The 20,984-nt window shown below is 38.0% G+C and overlaps 1 protein-coding gene across 1 annotated transcript in view; it reads right to left on the minus strand.

Annotated features, from left to right (window-relative positions):
- LOC150096624 (CD109 antigen-like) overlaps nucleotides 1-20,984 on the minus strand; it is a 930,782-nt gene that overhangs the window by 481,649 nt on the left and 428,149 nt on the right. Inside the window, exon 18 of the mRNA XM_090407963.1 lies at nucleotides 8,266-8,422. Within this exon, the coding sequence (XP_090264089.1) occupies nucleotides 8,266-8,422 (157 nt within the window). The remainder of the gene's footprint in view (nucleotides 1-8,265; nucleotides 8,423-20,984) is intronic.

The raw sequence follows: 20,984 nt of genomic DNA on the forward strand, positions 1-20,984 counted from the left end.
GATATTCTAAGCATTGTTTTGTTGTCTTGTTTGTCTATGATTATGGCCTTGTCGATTTGGGGGATATGTTTTAGTTCAAGGGAGTGAGCTGCAATTTCTGTCTTCTCTGTACTCTGTGTTTTGTTTTTCTTTTTGATGTTGTGATGTTTTTTTGTGTTCAGATATTCCGGAATGGGAATATTGCAATCCCTGAAGTGCTATTGTAGTCTAGTCCATAAAGATCTAATTGTAGAGCCAGTGTAGGTGACATCACAGTCTTTTTGATAAGGAAATTTGTAGACTATGTTGTGGTGTTCGAATATTTCTTTGTGAGTGAGAGATTTAGTAGGTTTTAGAAGAGTTACTAATTTTTGGTTCGTGGTGAATACTAGCGTATAGTCCGTGTTTTTGAAAATGTATTTGTAGGCTTTGTATATGTTTTGGATGTATGGCAATTTGATGACCATACGTGTCGGGAAGTCTGTTTTGGTAGTATTATTGTTAAGACGGGATTTTGCAGTTTTGTTCACGTAATTTATTAGATGTGTAGGGTAGTTGTGATTTTTAAAAACCTGTGTTAAATACTTTAATTCCATGTTAAGATAATTGCTGTTGGTCGAGAATTTGTAAGCATTGATAAATTGTGATAGGATGACTGATTTTTTGACGGAATATGGGTGGTATGAATTGAAATGGAGGTAGTTTCCGATATATGTGGGTTTGTGGAATATCTTTGTAGCTATCCTGTTATGGCTCCTGATTAAAGTCAGGTTTAAGAAATTGATGGATTTGTTCTGTTTCCATGGTGAATTTTAGTCTGTTGCTATAATCGTTGAGGGATATTTGTAAGGCAAAGATGCGTGAGGGTGTTTGCCAATGCATAGAATATCGTCTACGTATCTGCCATAAAAGGTGATGTCAGGGGGGAGGGACAGGTGGAGTAGAAGTGATTCAATGTGTGCCAGGAATAATTCTGCTAGATGTCCACTGATGTTTTGGCCCATTGGGAGACCGAAAATTTGAACATATAAGGAGTTGTTGAATTTAAAGAAGTTGGCGGATATTGTGAGTTTGATCAAGCTAATGATGTCATTTGGTGTTAATTTTGTGCATGTGTGTAGGATGTGGTCCTCAGTGAGAAGTGTGTATGATGTCTAATGTTCTGGGGACATCCACGTTGGTGTATAAAGAAGTTGCATCTAGTGAGGTGAGGATGTCATCATGGGATGGAGTAGTGTTATTTATTTTCCAGAATAAGTCGTCCGTATTTTTTATCATACAGAAAGACGTTGATTCATTTCCCTTATTCCTATTCCTCGATACTAACTGTTCATTCCAATCAATATCATGATAATTAAAATCACCCATAATGATCACCCATCTCTTGCTCAATAAGCCAAGTTTCCTAAACATTTGTCTCCACTCTCAACATTCTCTAGCCTATAGCAACCCAAACTTTATGTCTCATAACTCCACCTTACATCATATGCTTCAAAAACCACTGCCACTATTTTCACAAAATAGTGGCAGTGGATTGGGATACAAGGGGAATCCTCCCAAATATCATCAGTAGCACTCCCCCCCATCCCACCTCACCCTTCCTATCCTTGCTAAAAGCATCATAACTTTCCATTTCTATTCCCATTAGGATCATTCTCATCTAACCACATTTTACTTATTCCACCTCTCAATTCTATTTTTGGGCCAACAAAATCAATGCAACAATTTCATCTCACTGATTTCTGATACTCTGATTATTACTATTATTATTACATTTGTATAGGCATGGGTTCTAAAGCCCAGCTTACTTTAATCAATAACTTTAAATCTTCTATCTTTAAAGCACGAATTCATATATTCAAAATTTCCAAAGAGTGAAGTCATCCTTCTTGGTGATTTCAATCTCCATAATTCTAACTGGTTCACTTTTTTTCAAATTTCACTGATCAAGCTCAGAAGAGAGAGAGAAAGAGAGAGAGAGAGAGAGGCAGAGATTTTTGCTGTAAGCAATGACTTAAAACAGATCATTCATCTCCATATTTGAATTCCTGACTATCTTGTTCACTCATCCAACACTCTAGATCTTTTCTTAACTAGTTCTCCTTCCAGTACTTGCTCAAATGACTGCTCCTTTTGGCAATTCAGACCACAATCTTATCCAAGTTTTGTATCTGGTAGAACATCCTTCTTTCAGCTATTTACAACTTCACATGCTCTGGCATTACAACAATGCTAAGTGAAAGGACTGGTATGACTTTTACTCCTGTTTTCCACAGTTAGACTGCTGTTTTCATTCTTCAGATCCAGATACATGTTGTGATCTTGTTACAGAAATAATCCATATTGGAATGGAAACTTTCATTCCTCACTCTGTTCAAATTACCCAATCCATATCTAAACTATGGTTCTCCAAAAGGTGTGCTAATGGAGAAGGTTATCAATAGTCAGCTTATTCAACACCTTGAGAACTGCTATCTAGTTAGTGACCACCAGTATGGATTTTGCCATTTCAGATCCACAGGAGATCTCCTGGCCTTTGCCTACATCACTCACATCTGGAGACAAATTCCACGGAAAGGTTTGGAGAAACCTGTGCTGTTGTTCTTGACATCTCCAAGGCTCTTGATAGAGTCTGACATCAAGAGCTTCCTCAACAAGTTACCATCATTTGGACTGCCTTCATCCTTGTGGAAATGGATCACTAGTTTTCTCTCAGATCGATCCCTATGTGTAATGGTGGATGGGTGTTCTCTCCTCAGACCTTTCTGTCAATGCTGGTATCCCTCAGAGCTCTATCACTTCACCCATCATCTTCCTGATTTATATAAATGACCTGCTCTAATTCACTGCAAACTCTTTTCATAGTTTTGCTGATGATAGCACACTCCACTTATCCTACTCATATGACAGTCCTTGCAGTGCTCAAACATCTCATAGTTCAAGATCATCTATAATACGTGTCCTGAACACTGATTTTCAAAGTATCCTTGATGGGGATGAAAGCAACCCTAGTCATCTTCAATGTTTCCAAAATGCAGTTGTTGGTTGAGATACAAAGGGAATCCTCCCAAAAATCATCAGTAGCACTCCCCCCTCCCACCGAACCCTTCCTATCCTTGCTAAAAGCATCATACCAATGCTCACACTCACTCACTCACCCATAAAAGAGACCTCAGATCCTCTCTGCTTACTTTTGATAATGCCGAGCTCAACAGTCAAGACCAAATCTCTCTTCTCCTGCACCAAACCTTTCCTGGCACAATCACATCACTTCTATAGCATCAATAGTTTCCAAAAAACTTGGCATCCTTTTCCAGTGAAGACAGTACTTCTCTGCCGAACAGTTACTCACTCTGTACAAATCCTAAATTCAACCAACATTGGAATACTGCTTTCGTGTATAGGGTGGTGAACCTAAGACCTCCCTAAAAATTCTTTATGCTGTTCAGAAAAGAGCAGTCTTGTTGATAAATGGCCTTAGTCACACTCACTCACCTCATGGGCAAAGCCCATGAGGCGAGTGAGTGTGACTAAGGACATGAGTGTGATTAAGTGTGACTAAGGAGTGAGTGTGACTGTGGAATGCAGGTGAATGTGTGCAAAAGCACACATTCACCTGCATTCCACCCTAATTGCTTACATTTTCTGAATTTGCACTTTAGCACTCTCATAACATTATGAGTAATGATATGATTTGATATATCTCTCATTTTTTAACAATTTCAATATATTCTTAATAATCTTTTGTAAATTGTGCATAATCAATTGCTACATGTATTTGTCCACAGGCCTAAGGAAAACCATGTATATTATGTAGTCATGAGGACAAGATTAGCTACTCAGTTTGGCAATATTTAATGCTCGTGAGTCAAACGTGGCGCATGTGTGTAAGAAGAGCTCCAGATTGAGATACGTATTCTTGGAATAATTAAGTATATATCAGAGTTTGCTTCAGTAAGAAATGCTGTAAATGTTTTGCACTACCATTATTATCAGTGTGGGGGATTTTGTTTTGCTTAAACTTAATTACGAATTCGTTGTTATTATTAGACTTTAGAGTGGTAACAGGCAGATTAAACAGGGCAGGGCTTTGTCATTCCATGACTTTAACTTAGATTTCAGTCGTTTCGTTAAGTGTGAGGTGTGTTATATGTATTCTTTCGATTACATAAATGATTTGTGGATGTTTAGGGCAGATGGAAGGAGGGCGAAGTGTGACCTGAACGAGGAATTGATGAATGCAAATATGAAATTGTGACAGAAAGTATTAGTAGCGAGAATGTCGCGGGGAAAATGAGTGCACATTCGAAAGAGAAGGATGGTGTGAAAGAGAGGAGAAAGAATGTTAAAAAATCAGTAAAAAAAGAAAATTAGTGATTTAAAAATCATAACAGATGTTAATAAGGACAAAAGCGAGGCAAGAGTGGCGGAAGGAAACAAAATTGAGAGAATGAATGAAACTGGAAATGGCGTGATGCAGAAATCGAAAGTGGAAAAAATCAAAAGAATGAATGATACCGAAAGTACAAAAGCACAAAAGGATGAATGAGAGTGAAAGTGAGAAGAGGGTGTCGAGAGTTAGAAAATTAGAAAGAATGAATGATAGAGAGAATGTGACGGAAGATTCGGAAGTTGAATTGGATTGAATGAGGAAAGAGATGAAATGGATGCAGAATGAAATTAAGAAAAAAATTCGGGAAAAAACCATTAAAACTAATTAATCATGATGGCACAAAAGAGTTAACGAAAGATGAGTGAGTGGCGTTATATGGTGACTCCATTATTAAAGGTGTGCTGGATGATAGAATGCACAAGGTATGTTTTCCAGGCGGTAAAATGAGTAGAGTGATGGAGGCATTGCATATGAGGAGGGACCAAGCAAAGGAGTTGATGGATTTAATCGGCACGAATGATTTGACAGAGGACAAAAAACAAGTCAGAATGGATGTCAGGAGGCTGCTTAGAAGGATAAAAGAGAATAGTGTGACAGGAAGAGTAGTCAGCGTGTTGCCTAGGTATGACTGTCGTGAGATAAGGCGGAGATCAAGGATTATGAATGATATGCTGGCTGAAATGTGTGAGGAGATGGGAGAACAGTTTGTTAATGTGTGGAATGAGTTTGAAGGAAGGAGGGAATTGTATGGGAGCGATGGACTGCATTTGAGTGGTGATGATGTGAGTCTCTTGGAGAGACTGCTGCTGGAATGTAGAGAAGTGAGTAGAGCGAGAGAGAATGAATCAGTTCAAGTGGGAAGTGATGTGGAAAAGCAGGAGAGTAAGACAGATGAGATTGAAGAGGTGGTTATGAATGAGGAAGTGACTGGTATGAGTATAGAAAATGAGAGAATGGGTGTGCAAGAGAAGCAGGGAAACGGGGAGGCTCAGGGTGGACAGGGTGTACACAGTGTGAGAAAGGTGGATGCTCCGAGAGAAGGTGAGAGCATGTGTAGACAGGAAAGAAATGGGATTACCTGGGATCAAGAGGAAACAGTTGGAATTGAAAAGGGTTTTAAAATGAATAAGAAGAAAGGGAAATGGCCCTAGTCGAGCATGGAGAGATCACATTGAGTGAGTGGTATCAGTGGAACTAGCTGAAGATCCAGAAATGAGCTGTTGTGTTTATATACAAATGCTAGAAGTATAAGAAACAAGGCAGATAAAAGGTTGCATTAATCGCGTCTGTTCACACAAAGATTGTCGGAATAAGTGAGACATGGTTGGAAGAGGACGACATCCTGATAGGAATAGAGAAGGAAGGGTATGATCTGTTTCGTGAGGATAGAAGGGGTAAAAAGGGAGGAGGAGTGCTATTGATGATAGAGAAAGAGTTATGTCCATACAAAGTAGAGATGCAAAACGGAAATAGTGCTAGTGGTTTGAGGTAGTATGGTGCGAGATACAGGTGAATGGAATCAAATACTTGGTGGGATGTTGTTATAGACCAGGTAATGTGGATGGTGGCGATAATTATTATTATTATTTTAACACCTCCAGGGAGTCCTAAGACTCATCGAGGGTGGGGACCTACTCTACAACTCTCTGTTTCCATCACTCAACTTTATCCATAAACCGCCTCATCTACACCAATGCCATTTACTATACACCATCACCACTATTATTTTCACAGACAATCACAAACATCCATGCCCACGTAAGGAATCGAACTCACAGGCTTTTGGCTGAAGAGAGGATACACTAACCACTCGGGTAACCAGGCCTGCACATAATGAAATATATAATAAAATTAGTCAAGCAAATAAGAAAAGGGTGATCATTATGGGCTATTTTAATTATGGCAATATAGACTGGAATGATGAGATAGCAACTGGAAGTAAAGAAAATGAGTTTCTTGAGTTTTTGAGGGATAACTACCTCAGACATTATGTAACAGAGGGCACATGAGGATTGAGTGTGTTGGATTTGGTCATTTCATCAGAGGATGTAATTATAAATGAGGTGTCAAATCATCCACCAATTGATGAGAGTGACCATATGGTGATTACCTAGGTGGTTCACAAGCGTAGCTATCAAAAGAAAGAAAGAATGATGATGGAAGGATGACACTGATAGGAAAAAATGGTATAAAGACAGATGTTGGAGAATGTGTGGTGGAGATACTTATTGAGCAATTCATAAAGGTCTTTCAATCTTGTGAATGTCACTTCGTGGAGAGATTGAGAGCAGTAGATGATGCGGAGGAGAAACTGACTGTAAGTGAGCAAGAGGTGTATGGGGAGGTGAGTAAACTAGATGTTAATAAGGCTGCGGGACTTGATAAAATATTGGCACGTATTCTGAAAGAATGTGTCAACCAAGGTGTCAAGAGAGGTGTCAACCAGGGAGTTGACACCTCTGTTGACATATTTTATTAATACGAGTCTTGCACTCGGTCAAGTGCCTAAGGTGTGAAGGAGGGCAAGATTGTGAAACTTCATAAAGGAGGTGATCGAACTCAAGCATCAAAGTATAGGCCTATCTGTGTGTCAGGTGTTGTGGTTAAGTTTGTGAAGAAGCTTGTGAGAACTAGGATCCAGAGTTGGGTTGACAACAATGGTATTATCTTTGATAGAAAGCATGGATTTGCTAAAGGGAGGTCATGTTTTAGTAATCTACTTACTTATTACAATAAAGTGACTGCTTCCTTGGACAGAGGAGAAGGATACACAGTAATACACTTCGATTTTGCAAAGGCTTTTGATAGAGTACCTCATGATAAATTGATAGTCAAACTAGAGCAGATGGGGTTGGATATTAGATTAGTGCATTCGATTGGAGACTGGCTATCCGATAGGTATCAACAAGTTGTGCATTGGGGAGCGATATCCAGGAAAAGGAAAGTCGCTAGTGGAATGCCTCAGGGGTCTGTTTTGGGGCTATTACTGTTTAACTTGTATATTAATGATATTGGCGAAGATTTGGATGGAGATATTCAGTTTTTTGCAGATGATGCAAAGTTTGGACGAACCATGAAGAGTAGTGAAGTTGTTGTGGCCTTACAAGAAGACTTGAATAAACTGAGTGATTGGGCACAGAAATGGAGATGTGAGTTCAATGTTGCAAAATGTAAGGTTTTAAAATGTGGAAAACAAAAATGGGATGCAGAATTTAAGCTTGGTGAGGATATATTGTTGGAGGTGGAAGAAATAAGAGATCTTGGGGTGATTGTTGATAAGGATCTGAAATTTAGGGGTTGTTATAGGATCTGAAGTGATGCAGAGGACACCGACTTGTAGAAGTAGGGAGATTCTTGTTCCGTTGTATAAGGCTTTGATTAGGCCACACGTGGACTATTGTGCCCAGATTTGGTCACCTGGCTTTCAGAAGGATGAAGAGATGTTGGAAAGGGTCCAAAAGGCGACTGACTAAGGTAGTTTCTGATCTCTGGAATGTCGAGTATGAGGAAAGATTGAGAGGATGTAATTTGCAGAGTCTGGTGTACAGTAAGAAGAGGGGGGAGATATGATGGAGACCTACAAGTTGGTAAGGGGTCATTATAGGATCAATGCTGGAGAAGTTCTACAGAAAATAGTGGGAGATCGGGGAAGAACCAGAGGTCATTCCTGGAAACTGTATAAAGAGGGTGTGAGTAGGGGAGTGAGAGGCAGGTTTTTTTCGAGCAGAGTTGTGAATGTTTGGAATGCCTTGCCTGAGAGTGTGGTGTCTGCAAGATGTTTGAATGTATTCAAGGCACACTATGATGAGCTGTGCATGTGTGATAAAAGGACTTCCCAGATGAGTCTTTGACTCCATGAGGTCTTGGGGTAGTAATAATAATAATAATATTACCCTGCTGTAGTATTACTCCAAAGCCAAGTTTCTGGATAATCCTTTCTGAGTATGATTCTGTTTGGTACCAAAGAAACTTCAGGCAACTCTGTAGGTGGCTGGATAGGAGCCGATAATACTCTGTCATCCAAATATATAGCATTACCAGTAAATCGATCTGGAAATGTAATTGTAATAGAGAATTAAACCAAAACATATTTCAAAGTTATTTTTAATATAAAGAATCAGTATTTGTTTAATTAATTTTGATATGTATAAAATGACTTTTCTTCTTATTATTATTATAATTAAGCAGTGATTCATTATAGCAAGGCAAGAAGAGTAAGTAGAAAAAAAGTTAATCTTGAGCAAAATATTTTTTAACTGAATAGATAACAAAAAATAAACACCAAGTCCAAAGTTTTCTGAAATTCCAATTTTAAATATCTATTAAATTATATTAATATCATTGGAATAATTAAGAATATGTGTAAAAGTATTACAATATTATTATACAGATCTTGCCCCTCATCTCATCTTGAATACAAACATTCATCTCCTTCTGGTAAACCTGCTAGCTTACCACTTACCATGAGGGAAAAAAAAAGGATCTTGTACACTTGTTAACTAATCTATATTCATCTGTCACAGTGTTAAGATTTTGTTCTTTCCTCCAACTACCATGAATCAAAAAAATTTCTACTGTATCTGTAATATAAAATGCCTTTACTAATTTATATCTTTCCATTATAACTCCTCTAAATCATTTAGTCATCATTGAAATGCACATTCCCTCAATTTTCTGGCCTAACTGGCTGAACAAGTAGTAAATCCACTATCCAACCAATGCATCATGAGTTTAAATCTCATTCAGGCATGACTGTTTGTAAATATCTTCAGGTGGTGGATGAATTTCATTAGCTGGTATGAGACTACTAACACGCTTAATAGTAGCTTACAATGTCAAATTTTTTTAGAGCAAGATTTTTAGATTATGTAAATCTTACATTTGATTTTATAGATTTGAAAATTGAGATGTAAGTAGAAGACATTATAATAATAATAAATAAATATGGCCATGTATATTTACATGTATATTAAGATAAATATACAAAGCCATGCTTCCCCCCCCCCCAATAAAGTATCATATTCCTATCCACCCATTCTGATATTACATAAAGATATATTACATAAAGGTGGAGACACCTTTATGTAATACACCTATCTCACTCTCTTTCCAGTCTCTTGGAACCTTGCCAGAGCTGAAACAGATTAAACAACTCTGTGAGGGGCACTGCCAGTTTGCTTGCACATTCTTGTAGCACATGAGCAGACATGCCATCTAGGCCCATGGCTGTATTCACATTGATATTTTTCAATATTATTATTATTACCCCAAGACCTAATGGAGTCAAAGACTCATCTGGGAGGTCCTTTTACCACACACACACATCTCATCATACCAAGCCTTAAACACACTCAAATTCCTTGCAGACACCACACTCTCAGGCAAGGCATTCCAATCATTCACAACTCTGCACAGAAAAAAACCTGTCTCTCACTCCCCTACTCACACCCTCTTTATACAGTTTCCAGGGATGACCTCTGGTTCTCCCCTGATCTCCCACTATTCTCTGGATAACTTCTCCACCATTGATTTTATAACAACCCCTTACCAACTTGTAGGTCTCCATCATATCTCCCCCCCCCTTCCTCCTATCCACCAGACTCTGCAAATTACATCTTCTCTATCTTTCCTCATACTCAACATTCCAGAGGTCAGAAACTACCTTAGTCAGTCGCCTTTTGGACCCTTTCCAACATCTCTTCATCCTTCTGAAAACCCGGTGACCAAATCTGGGCACAATAGTCCATGTGTGGCCTAATCAAAGCCTGATACAACAGAAGAAGAATCTCCCTACTTCTACATGTCAGTGTCCTTCGCAATGGCCCTAAAACAGACCCGTGAGGCACTCCACCAGAGACTTTCCTTTTTCTAGATAATGCACCCCCATACACAACTTGTTGATACCTATCAGATAGCCAGTCTCCGATCCAATGCACTAATCTAATATCCAATCCCATCTGCTCTAGTTTGACTGTCAACTTATCATGAGGTATTCTATCAAAAGCTTTTACGAAATCCAAGTATATTACTGTGTATCCTTCTCCTCTGTTCAAAGAAGCAGTCACTTTATTGTAATAAGTAAGTAGATTACCAAAACATGACCTCCCTTTAGCAAATCCATGCTGTCCATCAAAGATTATACCATTGTTGTCTACCTAACTCTGGATTCTAGTTCTCACAAGCTTCTCCAACAACTTAACCACAACACCTGACACACAGATAGGCCTATAGTTTGATGCTTCAGTTCGATCACCTCCTTTGTGAAATGGCATAATCTTGCCCTCCTTCCACTGCTTAGGAACTCGACCAATTGCAAGACTTGTATTAAAAAAATATGTCAAGGTAGGTCTCAACTCCCTGGCACATTCCTTCAGAACACGCGGTGATATATTATCAAGTCCCACAGCCTTATTTACATCTAGTTTACTCAACTCCCCAAACACCTCTTGCTCACTTACAGTCAGTCTCTCCTCCCCATCATCAACTGCTCTCAATCTCTCCATGAAATCACATTCACAAGATTGAAAAATCTTTAGGAATTGCTCATTAAGTATCTCCACCACACATTCTGCAACAGCTTTTTTTATACCATTTTCTCCAATCAATGTCATCCTTCCATAATCATTCTTTCTTTTGCTGGCTGCCTAGAATTCTTTTTGGCTTCATCAGCTAACTGCTGTTAATACCTCTCTTTAGCTACTCTCACCAACCAAGTCACCCTCCTTGCCTGGAGGTAATTTAATATAATAAATATTATATTATTTAATATATTAAATAATATAATTTAATATATTTGAATATATATTCAAATAATATATTTCAACATGAAATATATTATTTCATATTGACATTAATATGAAATAACCAATTTCATAAGCTCATGAAATTGGTTATTTCAACTTCTCTTATGCTGCCTCCACAATGCCCTTTTTCTCTGTATCACATGCTTAATCTCTTTATTCATCCATCTCATACCTATCTTATTTAACCTTCTCACCCTTGGAATACATTCAGACATTGCATCTGCTAGATAGTTTTTGAAAATTCCCCAAGCTGCATTGATCTCTTTTCCAGCCAACTCCTCATTCCATGCTACACCCGCAAGCTGTCTCCTGAGCTCTTCATAATCACCTCCCTTGTATTTCCACATATACCCTTTTCTCACAGGGGTCCTTACACTGCTGGCAACCACTTAGGTAATCACCTCATGGTCACTCTCACCAATTGGTGGATGATTTGACACCTCATTTATAATTACATCCTCTGATGAGATGACCAAATCCAAGACCCATAATTCTCGTGTGCCCTCTGTTACATACTGTCTGAAGAAGTTATCCCTCAAAAACTCATTTTCTTTACTTCCAGTTGCTATCTCATCATTCCAGTCTATAGTGCCATAATTAAAATCACCCATAATGATCACCCTTTTCTTATTTGCTTGGCTAATTTGACTATACATTTCACTATCACCACCATGCTGAGTGAGTACCTCCAGTTCATCAATCTCAATGCTCACATCAGTCTCTGTCATCTCAGTAACTACAAAGTCCCCACCTGGATGATATACTCATGATATACTAAGTGATCACTTAGTAACTGAACTATTTCTTTTGCTTCTGTCACTTTCCTAGCATCAGCACTGAGTAAAGTTATCTTTCCATAATCATTCTTTCCCTTACTTGCTATGTAGTGAAAAAACCCTTTTGGATGACTTACTTTGGACTGCTTAGCTAATTTTTTTTCTAAATCTGATTTAGTCTTCCTTACCATACTAATTACCCTCCTTGCTTGTGCTATACACTGCTCATGGGCATGCTGATTACCATGTTTGTATTCCTCATCTCTGGATTCTCTCCACCTCTTCCCCATCAAGAAGAAACCCTGGTGCCCATATCTGGGCACAGTAGTCTAGATGGGGTCTTACCAAGGCTCGATACAGGGGAATAATAACTTGTTTGTCTCTGCTTGTTAAAGTATTTTTCAGTAACCAAGTGATTTGATGAGCTGATTTAGCCACTTTTGCGATGTGCCCCTAAACTTCAACTCCCTATCCACCAACACTCCCAAATCCCTGGCCTCATCAATCTCCTGGAGTACGGTTCCACCAATGTGATATACTGCTGCTAATCTTTTCGCCCCAAAATACATAACCTTACACTTTGCCACATTAAAGCGACATCCATTTTCCTTAGCCCAGTCTTCGAAACTATCCAAATCATCTTGCAAAATTTTGATATCCTGTGCACTCACTATTGCTCTACCCAACTTTGCATCATCAGCAAACAAGTGAACACTTCCTCTCAGATCCTTTCGTATATCGTTAATGAACAAATTGAAAAGTAGTGTTCCAAGGACAGAACCCTGTGGCACACCACTAGTCACAAGCCATCTTTTGGACTCCACTCATGAATAAACCACTCTCCGATATCTCTCCATCAACCACTCTCCTATCCATCTCACCAACTCTATATCCATCCCCATATGCTGCAGTTTAATCAGTTTTACCACATGGAATTAGAATTCCATGTGGTATCCTGTCAAAGGCCTTAGCAAGGTCCAGAAGAATCACTGTAAACCCATTACCCTTATCCAGTTCAGCCGTCACTGTGTTATAAAATATGAGCAAGTTATGAGGCATGATCTACCCTTCACAAAACCATGTTGCCCCCCATACAGTATCTCATTTTCATCTATCCAATCCTGTATTTTTCTCTTGACTAATTTCTCCAAGACCTTGACAACGATTCCTGATATGCTAATCGGTCAGTAATTTACAACAGCAGTCTTGGAATCTCCTTTATGCAGTGGAACTATTTTCCCCTCTTTCCACCCCTTCCGTACTAACCCAGACCCGAGACTCAAATTAAACAAAATGGTCAAGGGCGCTGATAATTCTTTAGCCACTTCACGTACGACATGAGCTGGTATACCATCCAATCCCGCAGATGTATTGACATTGAGGTTTTGTAATAGACTACTCACCTCCACTTCATTCACCACAATTCCCATATAATCTATTGGTTCATTCATTCCTGCAATGTCACCACCTGGATGATATATTTTTGCAAAGTGCTCACTCAGTAATTCAACTATATCAACTGATTCGGTTACCTCCCTACCATCGGCATTCTTTAAAATCATTCTGCCATATACATATTTTCTCTTACTTGCAACATATCAAAAAAACTTTTTTGGGATTCTCTTTAGCCTGCATGGCTAATGTTCTTTCATAATCCGTTTTTGCTTTTCTTACCACACTCGTTACCCTTCTGGCCCGCGCTTTATACCATTCATGTGCCTGCCAGTCACCTTTCTCCTTAAATCCTCTCCATAGTTGTTTCTTTTTTTGCAGCTCCAGCTTAATGGTGTTATTCATCCATTCACCCTACTTGATTTATTATTCGGACTCTAGGTATACAGTCAGCCATTGCCTCATGCAAACAAACACTTCCCAACCGCCTCCTATGCACTATCAACATCTAGCCCTTGCAGTTTTACATGCCATGGCACTGAACCAATCAAACTCTTAAGCTTGTCATACTTACCAGCCCGATAATTCCACATGTACCCTGTCTTAATTGTAAATTCCACACCTTCAGCCACCTCCCAAGTCAAGACCCTATGATCACTCCCACCAATTGGTGGCAACGTGGTCATATTCATTACAGCCAAATTCTCAGATGCAATTACTAGGTCAAGCACTCTCTGACCCCTAGTATTTTTTATTACATGCTGTCGCAGATAGTTATCCCTTAATAACCGCATAAAATCCAATTCCTTCCTCTCATGTGTCCTCTCCTCCTTCCAATCAATGTTACCATAGTTGAAATCACCCATAATAATTACCCTCCTTCCACTCATTTCTTGTATTTGCTTATGCATAATATCACCACCATCTATTCCATCACCTGGTCTATAGCAGCACCCAACTGTATATTTTGTTCTGCTAGTTTCAATCTCACACCAAATAGCCTCAAATGTGCTCTTTTCTCTATCCTGCAGTTCCACTTCTATTCTCCTTGGCTATAGCTCATCAGCTATCATCAATAACACTCCTCCCCCCCCCCCCATTTTATTCTCCCTGTCACTCCTGAACACACCATACCCCTCACAATCAATCCTTCTAGCTATATCATCTTCTGTCAGCCATGTTTCACTAATGCCAATAACCTGTGGCCTGGAAATGCCAACCAATACCAAATATTCTTCCTTCTTGTTCCTAATACTTCTGACATTAGTATACATGAATTGCAGAAGCCCATTTGTCCCATCCCTATTTTGATGCCTTATACTAACTATCCCATTCTGATTCGTAGTCTTTCGTACTCGCTTTGGCATATTACACACATTCATACACTCAACTGTCTCCCTAAAGTCTGCATATCCCCCCCCCCAACAACTCTAGTTTCCCTGATTCTGCACATCCACTTCCACTACATTTGACAACACCTTTTCAAGTCTCCATACACTAAATCCATTCAAATGTAAACCATCCATCTTATATAAATCCTTTCGCCCATCGAACTCACTCCACACATCCACAAATTCCACACCACTCGTCTTGCATAATTCACGCATAAAGTCATTTGTAATTATGGCCCTCCTTCTATACTCTTCACTGTCATACCGTGGCAACAGCCTCACCATCCTAACTCTCTCACTCTTCTCTTTTGCTTCCTCACGCAATTCCTTCACATCCTTACTCATAGCCATTTTGTCTCCTTTCAAATCGTTTGTACCTGCTACCACTATCAATTCTTTCACTTGCTGCTTTTGAATTCTAATTGATACGCTTACATCCTTAACGTTCGCATCAGGTTGATACGATTTTGTTAAACTCTCAACTAACACACCTCTTACTAAGGAATCTCCATACAACACTCGCTCTTTCATTTTGTTGACACTCGCTATCATACTCTTATTTTTTCTATCATACTGTTTCAGCACTTGGCTAGAGGTACCAGAACAAGGGGTCATCCTTGGAAATTGAATAAAGGTTTGGTTAGTAGGGGTGAGGACTAGACCTTGAGAGTTGTGAATGAGTGGAATGGGTTGCCAGAGTCAGTTGTGAGTGCTTTGTCTGTTAATGGGATCAAGGAGAGGTATGATAGATTAAGTCTCCCGCGATGAGTCTTTGGACTCCATGGAGGTGCTCGTATAATAATAATAAGAAGAAGAATGCAGTTCCTTATGCCAAGGCACTGCTCTAAGTTGCTTCCTAAGTTTGAATAATCACCAGCTTTGTAGTTCCACATAAATCCTTTCTTGACTGAAATTTCCACATGTTGAACAACCTCCGAGGACAAGACAGCATGGTCACTTTCCCCAATCAGACGTAGAGTTGCTACTACAGTTATAGACAGATCTTCTGATGATATTACCAGATCCAACACCCAAAAACTCCTAGTCCCTTCCATCATATGATGTTATAGGTAATTATCCCTTAGTAACTGTGTACATTCCATTTTAATTGTGCCATGTGCCCTTTTCTCCTTCCAATCTATATTACCATAGTCGAAGTCTCCCATGATAATTGCTTGGCTTACACTCATTGTGCTAATCTGCTGATGCATGTCATTCATAGAGAAATTTTTATTTATTTATTTATTTAAATAAGTTAGGAAATTATTGCCCTTTTCTTAGTTATCTTACATTAGCTACTTATGTGATGCTTTTTAAAATTGTCTGTTATTGTTTAATTTCCATTCAGTTATCTGGAATTGATCATGCCTATGATATTTAGGCAAAAATTTTACATTAATAGTTTTTTTTACGTCAGTGAGTTTTCCTCCATTTTTATAATTTTTTTCTGTAGGATTATATCTTCTTTATCCCATTTTAATTCTATAAAATAGGATAAAGGAGAATAGGATCTCTTTCAAAGCAAAATAAAGAGTTATTTATATTTTAAAAGTGTTCCTTATTTTATTTAAAGTAAGTACTATAGCTGCTTCCACATATTTAGAGCCAAGCAAAGCATTTAAGCATATATATTAAGAATGTTTATAGATACATTGATGTGAAGCCATCAGCCTCTGTGTAAACTAGTTTTGAAGATACTTCAAGCACAAACTACAAACTTTGTTTACACTTGGATGAAAAATTAAACAAGAATATAATTTCTTAGCATGTTTAATTTGATGTTTATATACATGTTTTAAATTTTCTGTTTCTTTGAGGCTTCCAATAATGGAACTATTTTAATGGAATCAAATACTTTCTCTGGTCCTAGCATAATTTTTAATATTCATTACTTGTTTTAAAAACCATTAAAACAACTGTTTTTCCTCTCTCTCTTTCTTAATTAGTTTTTAAGGAGTGGTATGATAGACTTTGTGTTTCCTAAGAGGGACCTCCCATGATGAGTCTTGATAGACTTTGTGTTTCCTAGGAAGGACCTCCCATGATGAGTCTTTTGACACCATGGAGGCCTGAATAATAATAATAATAATAATAATAATAATAATAACAACTGTATTATATGAATATAACCTACTGTGCTATAATTTATCCTGAAAGAAGCTCGCTTGAGAAAGAGAACAATTTTATAAGTTTATTAGTAATTATGGAGTGTATGGGGTGTCGAGGAGAGATAGTACCTCTCCACTTGGACGGTCGCACATAATTGTGATTCAGATGGATTGGTTCTCACTGGACACCCAACTCTCACTTATGGCTCCAAGAAGCTACCGTAAACTAGTAGCACCCGGTAAACTGTGTCGACCCACAGGCTAAACTAAGTGAGGATAGCCAGATATGGCAATCTCAAGCAGCGACTGTATTCGGTGAATCGGCTGCAAACAGCGTCTGTACTCCATGTTAGGAGTGGCTGAATTCAAGTCAAGGAGTGGTGGTTGACGACAAAGCTTAACCATTGAAACTGAATGAACTCTAACCAACCTAAAGATACATGCCGGCTCAACCATCGCCTGGTCAAACAAGGGTCGCGCCCACTATTAGGGAACCAAGATAGTGAAGGCGAAAAATATGCCATTGGAACAAAACATCACCTAGTAGACAGGAAAAACATAACAAGCATAGGAACATGGAATGTAAGAACTCTTCACCAGGAAGGAGCATTGGAAATACTACTGCATAAATTAGACAACTACCAATGGGAAGTGGATTGGACTCTGCGAAACCAGATGGACTGGAAAAGGAGAATTCCACCATAGACAGTACAAAATCTTAATCTCAGGCAGGGAGGACAACAAGCACCAAGGAGTAGTACTTATATTAAAACCAAAGGCTCAAAACTCTCTATTGTCTTACAATCTTATCTTGCCTAGGATAATTAAAGCAAGATTTAAAACATCAATCAGATCACTGACTATTATTCAAGTTTACTCACCAACTTCGACATCATCAGAAGAAGACATTGAGGAGTTCTATATATATTTGCAAAAAGCAGTACAGCAGACATCAAGTCAAGATCTCCTAATTGTAATGGGGGACTTAAATGCAAAAGTAGGCAAAGACTGGGATATCTGGCCGAGAGTAATCGGAAAGTTCGGGTACAGAGAAAGCAATGAACGTGGCGAAAGACTGCTAAACTTCTGCTCAAATAATAGATTAACAATAACCAACACTCTCTTTAAACAACCAAAACCCCAAAGAAAATGGACATGGATATCACCAGACAGACAAACCAAGAATATGATAGACTATATTATTGTAAACCAAAGATGGAAATCAAGTATCCTAAATTGCAGATCCTTTTCTGCAGATTGTGGATCAGACTATAAGATAGTATTAGCAAACCTAAGAATAAAGTTAAAATCTGAAAGCACTTTTAGAGTCAAAAGGAGACTAAATGTAAAAAAACTACAAGACAACAATATTCTAAGAAAATATCAACTAGAACTAGATAAAAACCTGAAGGAACTACCAAAACAGAACATAAACATCGAAGAACATTGGTGCAAATTAAAGGAAATAATATTAAAATGGGCAGAAAATACAATAGGTTACACAGAAGGAGAAAGTAAAAAGGATTGGATCTCGAATGAAGTAAAAAGGTTAAGCAATCAAAGGAAAAGCATGAAACTAAAACAGAACTATAACAGAAATGAATATAATAGATTAACCAGAGAAATTAGAAAACTAGTTAAAAGAGACAAGAATAACTGGTTAGAAGAAAAATGCAAAATGGCAGAGAAGCTATCAAAAGAAAATAACCTTCATGGATTATATAAACAAATAGACCAAATTAGTAAGACATGGACAACAAAAATTATAATGATCAAAAACAGAGAGGGACAACTAATTGGAAGTAAAACAAAAAGAATGGCCAGATGGGAAGAATACTTCAGAGATTTATAGAATAAAAACAGCTCCCAGGATATTACTATTCCAACCACTGAAATGGAAGAGGAAACAAATATCTTTACCAAAGAAAATAGCACACAGCATAGAAAAACTCAAAACTAGGAAAGCACCTGGCATTGATCAAATACACATAGAATTCTTAAAAGCAGGAAAGGAACAACTTTTGGAACCATTAAAAACATTATTTGAAAGGATCTACAAAAATGAAGCAGTGTCTACTGATTGGACCAAATCAGTTATAACTCCTATATATAAAAAAGGAGATAAAACAGAATGCAGTAATTACAGAGGCATTAGCCTCCTCAGTATTTCAAGTAAGGTTTTTACGAAAGTACTCCAAAAACAAATTAAGCCATATATAGAACTAGCACCAGGAGAAGAACAAGCAGGTTTCAGACCAAGACAAAGCACAATTGATCAACTTTAAGACAGCTAATAGAAAAGACACTAGAGTACAACCAAAGTTGCTACATAAATTTCATAGCCTTTCGTCAGGCATTTGATTCAATCCGTAGAAGAGAACTATGGAAAACTATGGAAGAATTTGGAATTTCCAACAAAACAATAAGAATAATAAAGAATCTGTATGAGAAATCTGAAAGTGCAGTACGAATGGAGGACACCTTAATCAACTGGTTCCACACAGAGAGCGGAGTAAGAAAGGGATGCAATCTCTCACCAGAACTGTTCAATCTTACACTGGAAGAAGCAAACAATAAGGCCTTAAACAATGAAGACTCCAGAATCAAAATATATGGGAAAAATGTAACAAATTTAAAATTTGCAGACAACACTGCATTACTTGCAAGCGCAGAAGAAAATCTACAGCACATTTCTGACAAAATAACGAAGAAGTGTATAAAATCTGGATTAAACATAAATATAGACAAAACAAAAATTATGCAAATAAGAATGTAGAGCAGGTAGAAAACTTCACCTACCTTGGAGGAGTTATTGAGTACAATGGTGAAATTACAAAAGATATAAACAGACGAATCAGTTAAGCATCCCAAACTTTTGGACAACTTTATGAAACAACGGTCCTTCCAATACTCCTCTATGGAAGTGAATGCTGGAATCTCAAAAAAGGCTGAAGAGAAAAAATTATTAGTTACTGAAATGGATTAGCTAAGAAGATTACTTGGAGTATCTCTGCTGGATCGACTAAGAAACGAAGACATAGGGAAATGACTAAAACAAGAAATAACAATAATAGACAAATTCCAAGAAAGAAGACTGCGATGGTTTGGCCATGTGACCAGAATGGGAACAGAAATACTACCATCTAAAGCCCTGAATACAATGATGGAAGGTAAAAGATCCAAAGGACGGCCCAGAATTTGATTGATAGACAAAATAAAAGAGGACCTGAAAACCAAATCACAACAAGCGACACCAAACTGGACAGAATCGTTCGGACTCTCCCGGGACAGACAGAAATGGAAAGAGTTCATTTGGCCTCATCATCATCCACATAGATGGTGGATGAGAGAAGAAGAAGAAAAAGATTAGTAATTATCTTGGTATAAAATCTGCCATATCATTATTGACATAATGACATAACTGTAAACGATTTGCTGACATAGTCAACCAAGAGGATAATCATCTCCAATCCCAACAGCTGTGGGACTGCAATTCCAGCATAAACATGGATGTTCATGAATGCCTTTAGGTGATAGATGAATTCCATCACTCAGTGTGAGAAGTCCGTCTTACTTAGTGAAGTTTTGAAGTGGTTTAAAAAATGTTCCATGCTTCGTCGCACAGCAGAGTTTTCAGATTATTTATTCTCTCGACTACCTACAGCACTAATTCTAATGTACAAAAGGTTTACAACCTTTTATTGTAGATGGAAATAGGGAAAAGAAAACCATTCAAAGAATAAACACAATGTAAACAATCCATATCATTAATTACAGACAATTAGCCAAAGAGTGAATTTATGATGCTATGAGACTGTAATGTCCAATTAAGTCCTAGCTTCCGTTTTCCAATTCCACTGACTAAGAGAGTATAGCAGAAATATTTGTTATAAGCAATGATCTAGTAAAAAATCATCCATCTGACCACCACAATACCAAATAACCTGTTATACTCTCTTAGCCAGTTCTTTCTCTCTTCGAGTATACTGTAGAGATTTCCTCTCCCATAGGTAAATGAAGCTAAACCACTCCACAGTCATTCTCAACCTTGTGTCCTCTGGTGCTAGAAGAGCACTAAGCAGAATGACCTGAAGGACTTCTACTGTTTCTTTCCATATTCATATTACTACTTCCACTCTTGA

Source organism: Typopeltis vanoorti, chromosome 18 (genome assembly GCF_054136105.1).
Source record: "Typopeltis vanoorti isolate ZY-2024b chromosome 18, IOZ_Tvanoo_1.0, whole genome shotgun sequence".
Taxonomy (NCBI): Eukaryota; Metazoa; Arthropoda; class Arachnida; order Uropygi; family Thelyphonidae; genus Typopeltis; species Typopeltis vanoorti.